Genomic DNA, 22,019 nt, shown 5'->3' with positions numbered 1-22,019 from the left:
TGAGCCCAGAATTCGGGCGAAACACGTGTTGTGTACTCTTTGTATTATTTGACAGTAAAACTATTTTCAACCATATTATATATACATATCTCGAATCCAACATCTGTTTATCTCTGCTTTTCATGAGAGAGAGAGAACCACTTAATGGATTAAGTTCAGGTTTTCTTCTATAATTTGTTTGAACATTCTGATTGATTTTGAGACTTCTCTCATTGCACTAAGAATCACAAGTGGTACTGATTTTTGCGCAAATCTGACAGAGTGGCTGTGAGCCAAGGGGAGAGGGAAGCAGGCAGGGCCCTCCTAACTCATGCGCCAGCCTGTGTACCCTCACAGACCGGCATCACTTCCAGTATGTGCTGCTTCCTTACAATTGTTGTGAACAAAGACGGGGGCTCATGTAATAAACTGAAAGAAAAAAACCTGCTTCAAAGTGAGCAGATAAAAGATGCGTCATACCTGCTTGGATACAATGCCTTTTTATCTTTGAACATTTCACTTGCTTCTAGTTTTTCATCATAAATGGCCTTTTTCTGCTCGGTGAACAGATCCCTGTATTTTTTGCACTTACAAAAGAAAAAAAATAAAGTTAAAATACATGAACACATTACATAGACTATGATATATACCTACAGACTATATACAGTATGCCTTATGCAAGGCTTTATTAAACACACCAAACACATACAGACATGTTATAAAAAGAAGGCAAACAGACATCAGTACAATGAGAACAAATTAAGCCTATTAGTTTCTGACATCAGTAAAAAAAAAAAAAGTGATTACAAAAAAAGGATGGGAAAAAAATTAATACACACTAAACAGAAAAAAAGAAACACAGTAAATGATGCTCCATACTCGTCATTGAAATCACTTTCATATTGGTTTTCCAACATATATACAGTACATACACAAACACACACACAAAATATACATAAATAACATAACAGGGTCACAGGTGGATGGCCTACAATGTGGTAGACAGCCTAAGACAGGAAACCAGTCCTAGATGGTGCCCACTGGCAGAAAACCTGACACTGGGCTAATTACGAAACAGTCAAATAATCTGCAAATGTTGGACATGCATGTGGTGTAACAGTGTGTGTATTCTCTACAGATAAGATACAAAAGGCACTATAAAAGATAGATAGATAGATAGATAGATAGATAGATAGATAGATAGATAGATAGATAGATAGATAGATAGATAGATAGATAGATAGATAGATAGATAGATAGATAGCAAAGTTGGCAGGATTAGATAAATAGCGTAGTTGACAGGATTAAATAGATAGATAGATGTGAAAGGCACTATATGATAGATAGATAGATAGATAGATAGATAGATAGATAGATAGATAGATAGATAGATAGATAGATAGATAGATAGATAGATAGATAGATAGATAGATAGATAGGGTATTTGTAGATATAATAGTCACCACTAGGAGGTGGTAGACTTTCTATTTACTTAGCAAATACCCAGGATTGCAATAGTGATTACTGTTTAATGGTGGAGTCTTTGGGTATTTTTTTTAGGGGGGTTTGGGTACAGGAGGTTCAGATGCTAGATGGTCCTTCTCCTCCAGAATTAGGCAGACCAGGAGCAGTACTGTGTATGTGTGGAGATGGAGGAATAGATGGACAGATGGGAAAGGCACTAGATAAGAGAGAGGTGTGAAAGGCACTATATAAGACAAACGTCGATAGATATGAAAGGCACTACAGGACAGTCAGATAGGAATTAAAGGCATTGTATACACACGTCTATCAACAGACAGAAACAGGAGAGAATGCATTTTAGATTTATAAGTAAGGGAGACACTATATGTATAATTGATACAAAAGACACTTTATCAGACAGATGGACAGAACTTTGTTTGTCCCAAGGGGACCTTTAGGTTTTAAAGAGGCTCCAGAAATACAGAAATATAACAACAAATATCATCAGAATGTATAGGGCATGCTGCTGGCACATTTTCACTTTTTTTTGCCATCTCCAAATGGGGTGGGGGGCATCATGGGTGGGTTGAGGACTTTATTCTCTTTTTCAACAACTCCACCTCAAACACAGAACTTGTGACTTGGCTAAAGTAGAACTCAGATGAGCAGTGAAAGCAGGCAATGCCAGTGGGTAGCGCCAGGACTGTGGGGTGCCTGGTGGGGTTGAAAAGGTTGCTGTGTACCAGAGTTTATTAAATAGTGACATACAGACAATGCAAGTGTTTCAGCGTAATGATGGTGGCCAAATGCAACAATGAACAACAAACAAGACGTGAGAGGGAGACGGGATGTGGGCAATGAAGAAAAGAATCCCAAAACCCAAGTTAGCGTATGAAAGGAGTGAGAAGTGCTCATTTTTGTGTACTGTTTTTTTTCCCCCCTTTACTTTTAGACCTCCCTTATGGTGTTTATAAATAAAAGTTTTTTGTTTTTTAGTATTCTATTACTCCTAGTCAGGGTGACGCACAGAGGTGGCCTCATTGCTGTTTTTACACCCAGCATAAACTGTAAAGTAACAGTCCATTAGAGCGTGTGAAGGATGTTTATCTTAACATTAGCTACATTTCACTTTTCAGGGATGGCACCGTCTGTTGACAGAAACACAGATGAACAATCAGAGGTTGTTACCCGCCAGAGGTGGAAGATCCTCCGAAGCTCGGTGTGTGTTGCTTCCAGGAACAGGTAAGGTCTGGCTGGCCAGGTTTTGTCAATAGGAGACATAGATGGCATCTTGTTTTTCAGCTCCAGGAAATACTTCTGCATCTAAAACCATTATCATAAAATAAGTAAAACCAGATGGACTTTGTAAGCCATGGCAAATCCACTTGACAGAAAGCTCCTTAATGAAATGTTTTCCAGGTTACATTTTGAAATCAACTCCATCTGCATTGAACAGGTAGCAAACATAATACTCTAGTTAGAAAAGTCCCATTTACAGCACGAACCTGGCCAAGGCCGCGTCGCTCATCTTTAATTTATTTCTGCTTTGTGCAGTCATGCACTTTGATTATGCAAATGACTGCCCGTAACACACAGCATGCTCTGGGCTTGCAAAAAAAACAATGCATCCGGTTTAGTCAAGGCTTTTGTAAGTTGGCCTGAACGACGAGATTAGGTAACATAACATTATGTTCTCTACCCTTTCTCAGTCTTTCATTAGAAATCTACTTTGTTTTGCTATTAATACATCCACATATGTGGATGTATTAATAGAACAACGAGGCTCTAGTATTACAATATCTATGCAAATTCAGTGGGAGCCCTCTGCAGTATTCCGCAAACTTGATAGTTTCAGAAAACCAAATGGAAAATGACTCGTCCACTATACTTCAGATAAATATGAAAGTTGTTTAAGGAAGTAAATGAACAGCTTTTAGGTCAATATGCATTTATACAAGAACCACAGTGGCGGACCTACACTTTTGGGGCCCGGCCTACAGCATGAAGTGTTACAGTGGCCCCTTCACAACCAGCAACGAGGTCTGGGTAACCGCTGTCCATACAAATAACAAGATGAGGCTAATCTGATACTAAATCAATCTTTATTAGTTCCCTCACTTTTCTAAATATAACATTTATTTTTAAGTAGGGGTAATTAATATATGGGTGGCACAGTGGGTAGCGCTGCTACCTCGCAGTTGGGAGACCCGGATTCGCTTTCCGGGTCCTCCCTGCGTGGAGTTTGCATGTTCTCCCCGTGTCTGCGTGGGTTTCCTCCCGCAGTCCAAAGACATGCAAGTTGGGTGCATTGGCGATTCTAAATTGTCCCTATGGTGTGCGTGTGCTCTGCGGTGGGCTGGCGCCCTGCCCGGGGTTTCTTTCCTGCCTTGCGCCCTGTGTTGGCTGGGATTGGCACCAGCAGAGCTCCGTGACCCTGTAGTTAGGATATAGCGGGTTGGATAATGGATGGTAATTACTATACCCTTATTAACACTTTATTGAAAAAAATTCTTATCTACATCTCTACCACGTGTGCCATCACATTGAGAGGGCCGACATGATGATCAGCAGCACTGCGATCGCCTGTTCAGTGGCTCCCCGTTCCGTTACGACGTGCCATCTACTGCTTGTGCTTACCAAAGAAGATACTTTTATTACCTTTTAATTTTTTTATTGTATAAAACTGTTACTTATTGTAATAGTATTATATGTTTAGTATATTAAAGGTTTTATACAATTATTCATGTAAACAAAGTTACCGAAACATCCTTTACAATGACTGCAAGCGACAAAATACATTTTCATTTTTTAATGGCTAGCCAAAGATAAAATTATAAAAAATTTAATTTCTGTCATAAATGTTTAGTGTTTTAAATTATTTATAATTACTTTATATTAAATATATTTAAAATGAAACACCTTTAACTTACATGTTTTTTCCATGTATGGGTAACCTACATGTCATTTTAATCATCTTTCATTTTGTATTGAATTACACTAGATTATTATTCCTTTAAAATCTCCTTCTTATACAGTAGACACCGACAATTTTAAAGCACTGTGGACTGAAGTTGCTTCTGGGGCCCTGAGGCTTAAACTCCATTCATTTGTTTCATAGCAGATCTGCCACTGCCTACCCAGCCATTTTGTGTACCCACTTATTGTGTTCCAGGGTTACAGGCACAAATATGTTTTGATTTCAGGCATAATTTATGAATAATTTAAATGAATGCACATTATATTTCCAAATATTACTACTACTACTTTCTTCTGTGGCAGTTTGAACATCACTATCATTGAGGCATTTGTGCAGAGCGACTTACAAAATCTCCATACATTTCAGCCGTTCATTGCTATATTAAGTGAATTAAGAAATTAATCCCTTTCTGCACACTTTATTGTGTTGTAAATTGCATTTTAAATTAATACATTTGCCATGGTTTTCCATTAATCTACACAACAACACATAATGACAAAGTGAACACATTTCCAGGAAGATCTGCAATGCCCCTTTATAATGCCTGATCAACTTAAAGTAACTTCTAATACCAACATGTCCCATTCAAAATCAGCACTTTATTCACATATTGAAATGTTAGATTGAGTACCAACCCAAACAACCCTAAAGGGTAATTAGATAATACCAACTTAAGAGAAGAACACCTTGACTTTGGTTTAATGGCTCAATCCATCACCTGAGCTATCAAAAGGAAAATGAGTGTGAAGTCTTTTGGCCAACAAACTCCAAGATGATGTAAGAAATATGCAATTCAGCTTTCTCAAAATGTTATCATCAACAGGCAAGCCAAGCAGAAAGCAAGGTTCCTCCATTCAGTCACTTTGGCTGCACAGACACATACAGTACATATTCAGTACACCCTGCATCACTCCTGAACATGTCAGGCTGCGCACGACACAAAATGTGTGCCCAGACCACTTGGGGGTTAACTGAATGTGGCAGCTTTCAGTATCTCTCTGCTGCCGCCGCTCTCCTAAAACAAAAAATAAGTGCAACCCGATAGTCCCATTTATGACTGCTAATTGTAATTTCTAGTCTGCACTAAGTTAAATGTACAGGAAAAGTAAAGTTCAGAAATGGCAAATTAACAGTACAGTGATCCCTCGCTATATCGTGCTTCGCCTTTCGCGGCTTCACTCCATCGCGGATTTTATATGTAAGCATATTTAAATATATATCGCGGATTTTTTGCTGGTCCGCGGATTTCTGCGGACAATGGGTCTTTTAATTCCTGGTACATGCTTCCTCAGTTGGTTTGCCCAGTTGATTTCATACAAGGGACGCTATTGGCAGATGGCTGAGAAGCTACCCAGCTTACTTTTCTCTCTCTTGCGCTGACTTTCTCTGATCCTGACGTAGGGGGATTGAGCAGGGGGGCTGTTCACACACCTAGACGATACGGACGCTCGTCTAAAAATGCTGAAAGATTATCTTCACGTTGCTATCTTTTGTGCAGTTGCTTCCTGAAACGACATGCAGCACGGTGCTTCGCATACTTAAAAGCTCGAAGGGCACGTATTGATTTTTGACTGAAAAACAAACTCTGTCTCTCTCTATCTCTCTCTCTGCTCCTGACGGAGGGGGTGTGAGCTGCCGCCTTCAACAGCTTTGTGCCGCGGTGCTTCGCATACTTAAAAGCCAAACAGCCCTATTGATTTGTTTGCTAGAGATTGTTTTCTCTATCTATGTGACATTCTGTGCTCCTGACACGCACTCCTTTGAAGAGGAAGATATGTTTGCATTCTTTTAATTGTGAGACGGAACTGTCATCTCTGTCTTGTCATGGAGCACAGTTTAAACTTTTGAAAAAGAGACAAATGTTTGTTTGCAGTGTTTGAATAACGTTCCTGTCTCTCTACGCAAATCTGTGACCCAAGCATGACAATATAAAAATAACCATATAAACATATGGTTTCTACTTCGCGGATTTTCTTATTTCGTGGGTGGCTCTGGAACGCAACCCCCGCGATGGAGGAGGAATTACTGTATAGAGAAAATAAGGAATTGCAATAACTATAGAGAGAACTTTACTTGTCCCCAGGGGTAAATTTGGCTTTTTACAGAAGCTCTTTAAATAAAATAAATAAATACAGTAACAGATAAATACACACACATATATATATATATGCGCTTTAATAAAATCCCTATGTGCGTCCAGGTGTCCGTGTGTGTGTGTGTCTTCTGGTGAAGTGCGCATGCGCGGGGCACGGTGCGATGCGCGATATTACTGTCAGAGAAAGTTAGAGGCATTTTACGGAAATACAAACCAGTATTACTGCGAGAGGAAATTAAAAGTACACAATACAGTGACGCATATTACAGAAACATACAAGCCAGTATTACTGTCAGAGGAGATTAAAGGCATATTACCGATGCGCACGCCTGTATTACCGCCAGAGAAAATTAAAGGTATATTACGGACGTACAAGACGGTATCCTTCAATAAGGGCGCGCACAAAAAGGCGAGCCTCAAAAGGGCGACCTCAATTGGGCGCAGTGAATAAAGGCGCGCGTAAATAAAGATCTGCACCTCTGTTGCTCTTCACATATTCCGGAGCCATTTGAACTAAATTATCTACGAACGCCTTTATTCGCCGCGCTCAATTGAGGTCGCCCTTTTGAAGCTCGCCTTTTTGTGCGTGCCCTTATTGAATAGAGCAGTACAAGACAGTATTACTGTCACAGAAAATTAAAGACACACAATACATGGCGGCAGCCCACGAAGAACGGTCAGCTCAGCAAGTAAACATCAACAAAAGAAAGGCTGAAAGAAAGAAAAATACGACCAACAAAAAGAATAAGGTCAAAGTCCCTTGCCATTTAATATAGACTGTTCCTACTAATGTTTATGCACTGCTGTTCTAGCGCCCGTTATTGTAACGGGCCAAATGACTAGTATATTATATGTATATATATATATATATATATATATATATATATATATATATATATATATATATATATATATATACACACACACATACACACATATACATACACAGACACCATGGTCTGAACACACACCAGAATGACTAAATCCAAAGAAAACTACGGACTTGGCAGTCCCAGTCAGGCACTGTGCAGGCGTATCACCTTTTGATATAAAAGGGAACCCCCCAGTTGCATTTGTTGACGCACTTCTGATGATAATTTGTTGGCTGAAAGTCTTTAGTGTTGGTGTGTCACAGAGAGGACGTGCAGCAGATTCTGGTGTGTGTTCAGACCAGAGTGTGTGTGCATATATACTTATTGATCTACCTATTTATTTATTTAAAGAGCTTCTGTAAAAAGTCTAATTTCCCTGGAGACAAATAAAGCCCTATCTATCTATCCTGCCTACTACACTAAACTCAATATCTATCTGTCTATCTATCCGTCCATCCATATGCAGACATGGAGATACAACATGTAAACTGCACACAAAGAAAGAAAAGGGCATGCCAGTCCAAACTAGGGATTTGAGAGTGTTAACCACTGCACCGCCATATTGCTATTTATTATTAATATCATTAAACAAATCTGAATGACACAAAAATGTTTTACTTACAATCCTCTGGATAGTAAACTCGTAGATCTTTTTGCCTGCATTAGCACGGAAAAACTTGCGGTAATCCCTCCGAACCTGGAAGTAAAAACATAGTAGCTAATTAGACGACTGGCTCAGTCAATCAAGGAATTTTTTTTCCCCCCAGGATGAAATTTCAAGCATGAGCTGCAACACTAAAAAAAAAAAAAAAAAAAAGCAAGCAGAAAGTGGAAATGGACAAATGGTTAGTTACAACAAAGGAGGTTAAACATCTACATGTCACTATCGGACACACACACACACACACACACACACACACAAAGACAAGTAGAGACAGCTCCTGGATGCTTTACTCCATTAAAGGTGTCGCCAATGACGATTCCACTTGTCCTACAGACACAAAACGGGCTCTGTCACAAATGCTGGAACTACAAGAGTGGTCCAGAAATATTACTGTCTTTGCCACAGAACTACAAGAAGCACCCCCCATTACTCTTTAACTGCAGTCTAGGGAATGCTGAAAGCAAGTCACTGTGGACAGATGAGACAAAGATGAACTTCATCAGAGTGACGGCAACAAGTGTGGAGATCAAAAGGAGCTGCCTGAGATCCAAAACAGACCACCTCATCTGTTAAACATGCTGGTGCTGGAGGTGTTATGGCTTGGGCATGTATGGCTGCCACAGGTCCTGGCACACTTCTCTTCATTGATGATGGAAATGCTGACGGCAGATGCACAATGAATTCTGTGGTGTACAGAAACATCTGATGATCTGCTCAAGTTCCAGTCAATGCCTCCAAACTCAGTGGATGGCACTTCTTCCTACCAAAAGATAATGAGCCAAACATCCTGCTGAGGCCACACAGGAGTTTATCAAAGCTAAAAATGGAAAATTCTTGAATGTCCAAGCATGTCACCTGATTTAAATCTAATTGAGCAGGGCTGCCATATGCTGAAGAGAACATTAAGAGTACAGTTCCTAAAAACAAACAAGAGCTAAAGATGGCTTCAGTAGAGGCTTGGCAGAGCATCACCAGCGAAGACCCTCAGCACCTGGTGATGTCAATGAATTGCAGATTTCAAGCAGTCATTGCATGCTGGGATATGCGGCAAAGTCTTAAATACAATGGCTCTAATGGACCTGCCACTGCTGTGTCCCAGACATTATGGGGTCCTGAAATGGGGGAATGGGCCAAGTAGAAAAAGTGTTGTGTGATGGAAATGTGAAATGAAAGTCTGCAATGGGCACTTTAATCATAAGTCTGAAATCTTTGATTTGTAATTTTAAATTGTGGAGCAGAGGGGGAAAAATGTATTTTACAAAGCATCAAGGGCTTGAACTCTACAACAACTAAACTCAGGTTTAAAACTGAAAATGTGGTTCTTCTGAAAACCACCAGCAACACTGGGTGATAACCTTTAAACCTGTAATGAAAGAAGAAACGAACAGTCATGAAGTTTGAGAACGACTTGGCACAGTCGCAACAATTCACTCACATAACACAGAAACACACACTGGCAGGATGACCGACGACGATAGACACCCAAGGAGGAGACTGCAGAACAGTGAGCGTCTACCGGCAGGTGTGAGGTTTAGCGTGTAAGCAGCACAAACACTCTGAGGACCGGGCGCTGGTTACACTGAATGGGACAAACTAATGGAGGACGAGACGGCGGTCAGGTAGGCAGGCAGGCAGACGTTGGCAGATGCTCATTTGTTCAACTTGCATTGGGAGTTTGCAAGCTTAACGATACATAAAAATAATTTATAACCTGGTAATTATTCACAGGGTGTGTATGCATTTTGTATGGTAAAAAGTGGGCTTTCTATTGCCGTGGCCATAAAGGAGAATAGGACCCCTTTCATTTTAGACTTTTACAAGCCTATGCTTTCAAAACTAATTGTGTAATTTAGCACCTATTAAAACCTATTCCTTCAATAAACGTATTTACTTTTATTTAATATACAGTAATAAGCACTACTTTAGATTTTCTTTATTAACATGACATGGAGCTTATTTTGTTAGCTGATCCCCAAATATGCACACACATACCAAACCTCTGAACTTTATTTTTTTTTTATCAAATGTCATCAATTAGAATAGCACAGAATTCACTTGATGATGCTGTCTGCCTGCTTGCATGCCTGGCCATCCACTCTCGTCTCTTCCAGCTAAATGAAAGCTGCATTAGATGGTTTCCTTGCTCCAGTGTTAAAGATTGGCCAGTTGGGGCAGGAGACAGACGGGGTACCTTGAGTCCAAGCCAGTAAGCCCAAATGACCGCAACTGCATGTTTACGCCTGGCCTCCTCCTTCAGGCGTTTCAACTCCCTGCGAGCCTGGAAAGGTGGTAAAGAAGGAAGGGAAAAGACTGATTGAAACCAAGTGACAGACGGGAATCAATGACTGGGAAGGGAAAAAAAAAGAAAGAAGGGAAAATGGGGTCAAATCTCAGGATACCCCACTGCGTGTTCATTAAACCTGAAAAGAGTTCAAGAAAGAGCGGGACTGTTCAACTATTCACAGTGACAAGATGTCTTCTCATGAAGGACCAACATTTTTTTATATTTATAGATCTCTCTCTCTCATATATACATCTTCATGGCATTCATAGTCTGAATCACAATCTGATCGTATGGCCTCTTAACGTTGCGCCACAGCGAGTGGTTCATTTATTTGACAGCATGTAGATCAGGGTAATTACATTCTTGGCATTCGTAGTCTGAATCACAATCTGATCGTATGGGTGATTACCTACCAGGTAACGCTTGTGGTTGGTCTGCAAATCGGCAAACATCCGCCACGGTGCCCTCTTTAGTTGCGAGAAGCAGATGCCCGAGAGGGGGTGCAGGATGATGAGCCCAGAATTAGGGCGAAACACATGTCGCGTACTCTTTGCATTATTTGGCAGTAAAAATATTCAATATATCTCTATCTATATATATAGATAGATATATATCTCTATCTATATATATCTATATATACACACATATATATATCTATACATCTTGCCTGAAGAAGGGGCCTGAGTTGCCTCGAAAGCTTGCATATTGTAATCTCTTTAGTTAGCCAATAAAAGGTGCGATTTTGCTTGGCTTTTCTCTCTCTCGCTCTATAGATTATATATATATATATATATATATATATATATATATATATATATATATATATATATATATATATATATATATATATATATGAGACACATTGAAACCACTGTCCACTGCAGGCAGGCAGACAGGCTTACTATCCTTTTATAATGAAAGTGGTTTTCTTAGAGAGAACAATCGAGACAAGAACAGGCCATTTATCTCAAAAAAGCTTGCCAGTCCTGACCACTTAATTCTCCCAAAATAACATCATGTGGAGTTTTGAAGGTCCCTAACATCCTACCCATCCACCACACGACTCGGTCACCTATTCCAGGTGTCTGTGGTTCTCTGGGTGAAGAAGAGCTTCCTAATGTTTGTGTAAAATTTACCATCAACAAGTTTCCAACTGTGTCCCCGTGTTCTTGATGAACTCATTTTAAAGTCACAGTGTGGATCCACTGGACTAATTCCCTTCATAATTTTAAACACTTCAATCATGTCTAATCTTAATTTTCTTTTGCTTCAACTGTAAAGGCTCAGCTCTTTAAATCTCTCCTCCTAACTCATCTCTTATAGCCCAGGAGTGAGGGTAGTCGCTCTTCTCTGGACGTCTAGTGCTGCTATGTCCTCCTTTGTAGCTCAGAGACCAAAACTACATTCAGTACTCTAGCTGAGGCCTCACCAATGTGTTATAAAGCTTCAGCATAACCTCCTTGGACATGTACTCCACACATCAGGGCGCTATATAACCAGACATCCTGTTAGCCTTCTTAATGGCTTTTGAACATTGTCTGCAAGTTGATAATGTCAAGTCCACTATGACTCCTAAATCCTTCACATAAGGGGTACTTTTCAGTTTTCAGACCTCCTACTGGGTGTTCAAATCCAATGTTTCTACTTCCTATATATAATACTTTACAGTTAACGACATCACACTTCATCTGCCATAAATTTGCCCAAACTTGTATGCTGTTGGCTTTCCTCTGTGATGATTCAATGGATTTGAAATTATCTGGTAATCCACCAACTTTAGTATCATCTGCAAACTTAACCAGTTTATTTATATTCCTATCCAAATCATTTAAAATAGCAATGGCCCTAGCATGGACACCTACTGAACACCACTCTTAACATCAGTCAATTCTGATAAGGGTTCTGCTTCCATTGTCTGAGCCAATTCTGCACCCATCTACCGACACCACCTTGAACTGCCTCTTTTATTTTGATACCCACTTGTCATGTGACGTCTCATCAAATGTTTTCTGAGATTAATTAATAGATGCACTAAATAGCCATTGAAATGCTCAAATAAAATCAAGTGTGCTGTAGCTGGGGTCACACATGTGGTTTAAAAATGACACCCTTCCTAATCTTTAATACTTACAAAAGGAGCTCGATACGGCACATCTGCAGTACGTAATGCTTTACTATTCTGCTTTCAGGTTCAAAATAGGAAACTATGCCAGTGGTAATTTCCAAGAACATTATCTAACAAGAAGATCATCGGCCACAGAGTCCTCCATCTACTTGCTTTTAAAGTATATACAAAAATGAACAGTTCCACTCCTTCTTCCAAGATTTAATGGAAACGCAGCTCTGAAAGGTAAGAGAAAAACCATTTCCACAGAGGAACAGAAGAAAGACCAACGATAATGTCGATAAAATAAAAATATTCAGGGACAATGTCACCATTCACAGCATGAAATGCTATGTCCAATTTAATTTTTTTGGTCCAGAGTTGCTCTAACCTGAAATGTTCAATGTCAAATTCTTAACATTGAATATTATAACATAAAACAATGACGTGCAAATTAAAGAGGACATTTGATAGGTGAATGGAAAACAGACTGGCCGGAATGCACTGATTTGAACCTGCTTATTCTATTTACAGTGTCAGGGTCACAGGTCTTATTTCATCATATTATATACATGTCAGCTTTTAATGAAGTATTTCTCTTGAGACAATCATATCTGCAAATAGCAAAGTGTAGTTATTTAAAGTCAAAAGTAAATTATGGTCATAGTTGTACAGAATGTTTACTATAAAAGAAACAGTATGATCCATTTTTCTGAAACCCTTTAATTCGAGTACAGGGTTATAGCATTTACTGTACATTATAAAATGACATTATTGTAGAAGCCCTTGTCTTGAGATGAGCGTAACTACAAATAAGAAAATAGATTAAATAAAATTGATATTAAAACATTAATTCTTCCATATTTTAATATATTTTAATTAAAAATAAATTGGAACACATATCTATGCTGTATGTACCCATTCACACACACACACACATTCTGAAATGTGTCAGGATCACCGAGGGCAGAGCCTGTCTTGGCAGCAGTATATATTGCATACTATATGTATATTTCAGTTTATTTTGTATGGCACACCTTTCCAGCTATAATTTCAGGACAGGAACAATAAATGATTAAACTATACACTATTTAAACAAATGCACAAATAAAGTTGATCACACAGTATAACGAAGAACATCTCAGTCAGTATACTACATACACCCACATAGAGGTAATGGCAAGAAATGATACCCCATTACCTGAACTTGATAGGCAAAGTCAGATAATGGATGTATACTCAACAGCCATGCCACATTCACTTCAGAAGAGGCCATCCACCTGAATCTAAGGACATTTGTGCCCGGCCAGTGCTTGCATGGGATACCAACCAGGAAAAACTTGGATTGCTGCTGTAAGAGGAGTTGGTGAAGCCAGCAGGGGGCGCATAGCCTGAGGTCTAAATATGGATCCCAATGCCACAGTGAAGTGATGGGGACACTGTGCTGTAAAAATGATTTGAATAAGACGTAAAACCGAGGTCCTGACTCTCTCTGGTCATAAAAGATCCCCAAGTATCCTGATGCCCTGGCTAAATGGCCCACCACAGTCTGGTCATCGTAGCCCTCCAATCATCCCCTGTCTCTAATTGGCCAACTGTCTCTCATCCCTTAACCACCTAATAGCTAATCATCCAGGTGGATGTTGAACATCGGTGGTGATTGAAGCGGCTCCCTACTCACTGTGTAAAGCACTTTCAGTACTGAGAGAAGCGTGATATAAATGTAAAATATATATTGCATAGTTTACTGTCAAATAATGCAAAGAGTACGGGACATGTGTTTCGCCCTCATTTGGGCTCATCAGGCGTACACACTGTACTGCTCCCCTCTCAGAGATCGAACCTCGGACGTCAGCGTCAGAGACAAAGCCCCTTTACACTGCGCCACGGCGTGTGGTTCATTTATTTGACAGCCTGTAAGTCTGGAGTAATTACATTCATTGCATTCGTAGTCTGAGTCCTGACCTGAATTGTGTGGGTGGTTTACCTGGTAGGTGACCACGTACACAATTCAGGTCGGGACTCAAACTACGAATGCAATGTATATTATATATATATATATATATATATATATATATATAGTCATGCATGTCTGAGATATCTGAGGTAAGTGATCTCACCGGGCAAGAGGGGGCACTATTGTCAACATGGTTGCTTCATTTTTACACTCTCAGTGCTGAGAACCTGCCCAGAGAGGACAAATGACACCACCCCATGCAGCCGGAGTCCTATAAAGGACTGGATGCCCCCAGACAAAGGGTCTAAATTCGGACACAAACTGCAACTAGAATGGAGCACCCGAATAAGATCCACTCTAATCTCAAAGGAAGTGCGAGTCACAAAAAACAATTCTGTTTCCGATTTGCTGCCTTTTGCGTCATTGTGCACTTATTTTGTTTGAAATTATTTGTGTAGGATGAAAAGGGCTGCCACCCCCCACCCTCACCCCCATCACTTCCCTGATATCCATGAGTGTCCTTCCACCTGTTCACAATATTATCTAGTTTCTGATGAAAACAGCATCTTCTTTATTAACTATAAGATAAATTGCTGCGTTAACAAGGAAAGACAAAAGACTTATGAATGAACTTGTGTGGCTTTGTGGAGGGCAGCATAGTTCTTAGTTTATATAGGAAAAAGAGTGGAGAATAAAAATCTGTAAATATGATAACACTTCAGCGATAGTCAAAAAGTAGATTGAAAGTCGAGGAGTTTGCAGACTGATTAAAAGACTAATAAATGCATATGCTACTTTATTGCTTTACATGCTACTGAATTTTAATTTTACTATTTCCATCCATTTTTAATTTCAGTTCATTCAGTTAGGTGGTCTGTTCATATGCGACAGCCGCGCTCTTTTCTGAGAGTTTACATTTTCTGCGGTATTTTAATTATCTTAGGATCACGATCTTGGTTAACTTGTTGTGCGCAATATCAACAACACTGACGGGTCGATTGGTTGACACAAAGATGAAGTTCATTTACGATGGTAATGATGATGGAGGTTGGCAGGCTACTAAGTACCTTCGTTCCCTGCCAGGATGCCCAAATAACTGTGACGGCCCGCTTACTCCTAGCTTCATCCTTCAGGCGCCTCAGTTCCCTTCGAGCCTGTGGGAGTGGATGCGATTAACAAGCAGGTGTAGTGAAACAGCAAGAGAGAGAAAAAAGTCAGAAAGAGGGAGAAGCAGTGAGAAGACAAAGCAGCAAGCAAACAGCAGTATGGCACAATCACCTAAACAAATTATATTGTAAGTTAATGCCGTCACGTTCTCCGGGTATTTGAGGTTAGTTTGGACTCTTCTGGATATGTTTTGGTTCCCTCATATGGGTTTTTGATAATTATTTCTGTATGTTGATGACACATCTTGTTTTCTATCCAGTGATGCTTTGCTGTAGCAGCAGGGCGACACAATCGCAGCACACGTGTCAACTGATGACAAAGATGCCATCTTATTTAAAGACTAAAGGGTTGCACTTTTGATCTAGGGTAGCACGGAGGCACATTGTGAGACCAGGATTCACATCTTTGTGTCTGTGGAGGGGTTTCTTGCGGGTACTCTGGTTTCCTCCCACAATCCAAAGACATGCATGTTGGGTGAACTGGTGATGATAAATTGGCCTCTCTGTGTCTGTGTGTGTTCACCCTGCGATGGACTGGTGTCTATTTAACAGCGGTGTGATCCCTCAGTAGTGTGTCCATGTTCATTTGGCCTTGGCCTAAACTAGACTAATGACACAGTGCTGCGTTGTGCATGTTCAAAGTACCCATAAGGCATCACAAATGTGTTGTACGGTGTCAGCTTCAATCCACTGTAATTACAGTGTAATTTTCAAATCACCTTTACTTTTTCGTTTACTCTCGTAACTTAAAAGGTGGTTTCAGTGATCCCTGGCTATAAAATTAAGGTAGCTTCAATTCAGAAAGCCTAGTGCATATTGTTTGGTGCAAACTGACAACACCTCTTTTTTAAAATTATTTGTTAAGTGTCACTAGTTCATTAGGTCCAATTAATATTTGCATTTGATATGGCAATTCCTGCTTAATAAACTAATTCGTTTAATTGATAGTCACTTTGAATAAAAACATAATAATCTATATGGCTTCGTTGTGAGATTCGCCCGTTTGCCATTTTTACGGAAACTAATAACCCAAATGTGATGCTTTTACGTCTGCAGATAGTCATGCTGTAAAAGGTGGTCTAACATCATTTCTCTCTCTCTCTCCAGGTGTTCATAACCATGGATATGAAGAAGAAACGAAGAGCGGTCATCAAGTTCTTGATCATAGCCATGAAAGGCTCAAAAATGTGTATGGTCAGGTGACAATTGACAAGAGTAATGTGTGAAGATGGCTGAAAAAGTTTAAAGAAAGCAAAACCAGAGTTGAAGAGAAACCACGATAATGTAAGGCCACTGACATCAGTCACTGATGAAATCCAAAACAGAGTGGAAGACATGATTATCCGAGAGATTGTTGAGGAACCTGTTGTGGCGACGATCCGATTATCTACCAACTTGGATTCAGGAAAGTGGGTTTCTCAAAAATTAACAACTGATCTGAAAGAGAAGAGACTGTACAGGATTTCGGAACTGTTGGCAGCCAACTTTTTCAACAGTCAATGAAGTTGTTCACCCTGTTTTGGGTTTCATCAATGAGGGCTGTCAATGGCCTTCCACCATATGGTTCATCTTCAACACTCTTGAAATTACAATTCCTGCTTAATATACTAACAAATTCAATTGTTAGTCACTTTGAATAAAAAGTCTTTATCAGTAAACATAAATGAACCAAAAAAAAACACTCAAACAGGACATGGGATTAAGTAGACTCATCAATTCTGATGATGTAAGGAGAGGGAAGAGGGGGGCGGCATGTCTGCACATTCCTAAATACCTTTGTTCCGAGCCAGCAAGCCCAAATGACAGTGACAGCCCGCTTATTCCTAGCTTCCTCCTTCAGATGCCGCAGTTCCATTCGAGCCTGTGGAGGGAGGGGGCGTGGCCACCACAGGTGGGTGGGGTTAATAAGCAAAAGAGGAGGAGACAGAAAGCAGCAGTGAGAAAGCAAAGCCCAAAACCAGAAAGGCGACTGAGAAGAGCATCCAGGCATTTCTAAAACATGAAAACAGTCCTCCTTAACCAACATCACTTTGAATCTAAAGGAACTTCTTCTGTCAAACATCTAAACACAGTTATCATCCTAAAACACAAGGGTGTGTCAGTCAAGCAAAAACACTCTCCTCATGCACATTTATTTATGGTATTCTTTCAAACCAGTCATATCACATTTGGATCCTATATTGTTATGTGGAGCCCAACTCATTTTGCAGATTTTGATTCATTTGCACAGGATATTTGTTACATGCTGGTCACCATCATCTGTCCATACTGCTTTGTAATATCCACTTAAATAAACCCTACAGTTGCTCCCATTTAATTACTGGCTTGTTTTAGCTGTCAATTATCTAACACTGACGTGCAGTGCGATCGTTCAAAGTCGACGTACAGCCTAGGAGTATAAAAGAGGTGATGGACTTACCAGTCTCCAAGCCCCCCATGTGTTGACCAATATTTTAACATTTAAATGAAACAGCAGAGCACAGCTGTATGGCTTACTTACGAGGGTTGCACTCAAAGTCATGCCTGTTTGCCATTTTCTCAAACTATTATCTCACATGTGATGCTTTTACACAGCCAAACAGAGAAACTTTTACTGCATGACTGACATCACTTCTGTATTTCTAGGTATTGCAGAAACAAATAACAGTCATTGAATTTTGACCAAAGAAAGATGTACTACTGTTGATATCCACAAAAGGCTCACAAATGTGTATGGTGAGGCAACCATTGAGGAGAGATACGTGTAAAGATGGATAAAAATATTTAAAGAGGATGATACCGGTGTTGAAGACAAACCACACAGCAAAAGGCCATCAGTAGCAGTTACCAAGGAAAACCCAAACAGGGTAGACAACATGATTCATGAAGACCAGGGTATCACTGTCTCAAGAGACTGGTTGGTGCAAAATGTGTTGATGTGTATTTTGCACTGTGGCCCTGGGGAATGTTATTTCATGCCACTGTTTGCAGAGTATGGTTGGTGACACTTGACTTGATTTGTGGCGACGGTGGTGCCAAGCAGATTATCCGCAACCTTGGACACAGGAATTTGTGTGCCAAGTAGGTTCCTCATCAAGGAACAGCTGATCTAAAAAACAAGAGATTGCACATGTGTTTGGAATTGTCCCAAAGTTCCTTAGAAATCTCTCAGACAATCATATCGTCCACTGTGTTTTTAGTTTTTGTCTCTGACTGCGGTTGATGGCCTTAAAACTTTTTCACCCATCTTCGAACATTACACATCAATTGTCGTCTCACCACATGCATTTGTGAGACTTTTGTGGATATCGGCAGCAGTACATCCCTTCTTTTGGTCAAGAACGTCATGACTGTTGTTTGTTTCTGCTTTATATCCAGGGTTCTGCAACACCTAGAAATACAGAGATGATGTCATTCATACAGTAAAATTTACTCTGTTTTTATTAATTTTATTAATCCCTGAGGGGAAACTGTCTTTTCACATGACCTTTGAGGGTCAGAACACAGGGTTCAGCTATCGTCTATCACCCTCTGGAGCAATTTTCACGTTAAAGGCCTTGCTCAAAGGTCCAATGAAAAAAGGATCCCTTATGGCAGTAACTGGATTGGAACCAGTAACCTTCCAAATACTAACTCAGAGCCACCACTCCACCATTAGTTTTGGAGAAAATGATAAACGTGCGTTACTTTCAGTGCAACCCTTGTATACAAAGGATAATCACCCTGTTAAAATACAGAAGACGCTGTATAATCATTCCATGTAGGCAAGAAGCATTTAACGCGATGTATAAACCATGGGCTTCCTGCTTCACAAATCTGTTGACGTCTTGACCAGTTTTTTTTTATTTTTTTTATTTCGCCTTATACAATTTCTTGTATTAGGAATTTGTTCGTTTTTTGCATTCCCCTTGGGGTCAGAGCGCAAGGTCAGCCATTGTACAGTGCCCCTGGAGCAATTACAGGTTAAGGGTCTTGCTCAAGGGCCCAGCAGAGTAGGATCTCTTTTTGGCAGTGACGGGGATTCAAACCGGCAACCTTCTGGATACCAGCACAGATCCTTAGCCTCAGAGCTACCACTCTGCCCAAGTTTTGTAGTGTCCTATGAGATAGCCAACCAAGGAAGACACCGAGCCTCCTCAGCAATGCTTTCTTCTACTTATAACAACCAGTAAATACTCTCAATTGTGACTTTAGATGCAAGTGGTCGTCAAAAATGTAATTGGGGGGGAAAAAAAAGCAATAGAGAAATGCAAAGAAATCAGTACAAGCGAAAAGGTCATGGATGAAACAAAGCAGAACTTTCATCAGACAGGAAACGGGAGCTGAACCACCAGCAGAATTAAAAAAAAATAAAAAATATGGGTGAGCAAAAAGAGCCCTGTCAAATACTCTCTCAATTACCAGTGCGATTCAGGTGCGCTGCAGACTGAAGGAACCATTAGAGAACAGTCACAACCGTTGCCTAGCAACAAGAGGTGCTGCTTGCAGAAATGGGGGAGTGGCAAGATGTTGCCGTGGACACCTTTCTCTAGGGACTTAAGGTTTATGTAAGCAAAGTCCTCGGGCATGTGGAGGGACATGAAGCAGGCAGTTATTAATTATATATAAAACTAATTTTTTTTACATGTATTCCCCTCAGAAGACACATCTTTCACATTATGAAATAACAGCAGAATGTAAAACTAAGTGTTAAGAGGAAGAAAAATATTTAAATTAAAAAAAGGTTAGTTTGTTCAGTAAGCGCTTAGTGCCTAGGAGGAGACGGCACTGATGTCAGATAGGTGACCCACGCACCAGTATTGTAAAAGCACTCTTACTTGTGTCCCATGCCAGTACGCTGCAATGGTGGTCACTGCTTCCGTACATCTTTTCTGGTACTTTAATTCCCGAAGAATCTTGCGTGACTGGAAAGTGAAAAAGTAGGCAGACACCATGTAGCAAGAAGCTTAAGAAATGTGTTGGGTCACAAAGAGGCAACGGGACATTATTTTCCTTTTTTTTTTTAACTTATCTGTGCGTAAAAAAGTTTATAGTGACAAATGTAACAAAACAAAAAAACAGAATGGATGTACTGAGAATGACCTGGCTGTCATAAAGTAAATCTTATAAAAGAATTTAGCTGGTATAAATTCAGGGATGGAAGAGAAAAAAAAACTGGAAATTCTCACCTTCCATCCTCGGATATAAGATTGGACCACAATAGCTGAACTCTTGATTCGTTGGTACTTCTTTTGTTGCTGTTAAATCAGAAAAACAGTACAGTTTACAATCTAATGTCAAAGACACCAAACATAATCTTTTACCTTGTTCACCATCTTTGAAAGAAGTGTTTTTAAAATATGAGGCCTTTGCAACTTATCATTTTCATTTGCTTATGTTATATACAGTAGTGTTGGATTGGTAATTAAAACTGGACTTTGGTCAAAATTTCAGTTTTTCAGTATTCAGACCTCAGGACCCGTATCAAAACAGTTCCGATGCTAATAATGGATGACTCTAACCCACCTCTCCATTTACTCTAGCCTCATCTCCCTAGTCTGCAGCACCATCGCACTGCAATATGCACCACTTCTGTCTTGATAGCTGTGAAGTCCTGCTGACGTCGAAGTAACAAATGGGAGGGATGTCCACCTTGAAGTTCTGATCATGTTGAAGCAATGGGTAGGTCCCCTGTGAGGTCCTGGAATTCTTGATCGTGTCAAATCAACAAAGGGAAGGGGTCTACCCTGTGAAGTCCTGATCATGTTGAAGCAATGGGTTGATACCACATTAAGTTCCAATCGTGCTGAAGCAACAAGGGTTGGTCTCCTGGGAATTCTTGATCATGTCAAAGCAATAAAGGGGAGGGGTGTCCCCTGTGAAGTCCTGATTGCATCAAAGCAACAGGTTGGTACTGCGTATAGTTCTGGACCTACCCTATTGTTTGTGTGCATCCCTTTTGTTTCTGTCCTGTTGTGTGTGTGTGTGTTCACCCTGTGATACACTAGCCCCATTGCCAGGGACTGTCCCTGCCTTGCACCCGATGCTTGTTGGGACAGGCTCCAGCTTCCCCGTGAAACTTCAATGGATAAGCAGGTTTGAATGGATAGATGAATGAACATCCATCCATTGTCCAACCCGCTATATCCTAACTACAGGGTCACGGGGGTCTGCTGGAGCCAATCCCAGCCAACACAGGGCGCAAGGCAGGAAACAAACCCCAGGCAGGGCGCCAGCCCACTGGACGAATGAACAAGTGGATTTAAAAATAAAAGCCTAACACTGTAAATGTAATTCAAGATGACATGGAGTCCAGGCCCATCTCTGCAGTACTCGGCACAAGGTAGATATCAGCCTTGGCCTGAATGCCAAACCATCTCAGAGCCCAGTCATGCGCGCAGACACACACACACTCTCACAATGGGCCACTTTACCTAAAGAGAACGGCGAGGGGTACAGATGATCACATTTTCTCGGAATTCCAAACATTTCAGTCACA

General features: G+C 40.3%; 1 protein-coding gene across 9 annotated transcripts in view; it reads right to left on the bottom strand.

The window, feature by feature from the left end:
• Nucleotides 1–22,019, bottom strand: part of myo1b (myosin IB) — a 248,800-nt gene that overhangs the window by 18,846 nt on the left and 207,935 nt on the right. For 2 of the 9 annotated variants that reach the window (XM_051930300.1, XM_051930301.1), the window contains exons 21-28: nt 20,710–20,778; nt 20,359–20,445; nt 17,337–17,423; nt 15,464–15,550; nt 10,243–10,329; nt 8,010–8,084; nt 2,632–2,766; nt 460–566 (exon numbers count right to left, since the gene is read on the bottom strand). In XM_051930300.1, coding sequence (XP_051786260.1) covers nt 460–566; nt 2,632–2,766; nt 8,010–8,084; nt 10,243–10,329; nt 15,464–15,550; nt 17,337–17,423; nt 20,359–20,445; nt 20,710–20,778 — 734 coding nt within the window. The remainder of the gene's footprint in view (nt 1–459; nt 567–2,631; nt 2,767–8,009; nt 8,085–10,242; nt 10,330–15,463; nt 15,551–17,336; nt 17,424–20,358; nt 20,446–20,709; nt 20,779–22,019) is intronic. The other 7 variants (XM_051930302.1, XM_051930303.1, XM_051930304.1 and 4 more) reach the window with 4 other exon arrangements.

The sequence above is a fragment of the Erpetoichthys calabaricus genome, chromosome 8 (assembly GCF_900747795.2).
Source record: "Erpetoichthys calabaricus chromosome 8, fErpCal1.3, whole genome shotgun sequence".
Taxonomy (NCBI): Eukaryota; Metazoa; Chordata; class Cladistia; order Polypteriformes; family Polypteridae; genus Erpetoichthys; species Erpetoichthys calabaricus.
This window is presented reverse-complemented; position numbering and strand designations above follow the sequence as displayed.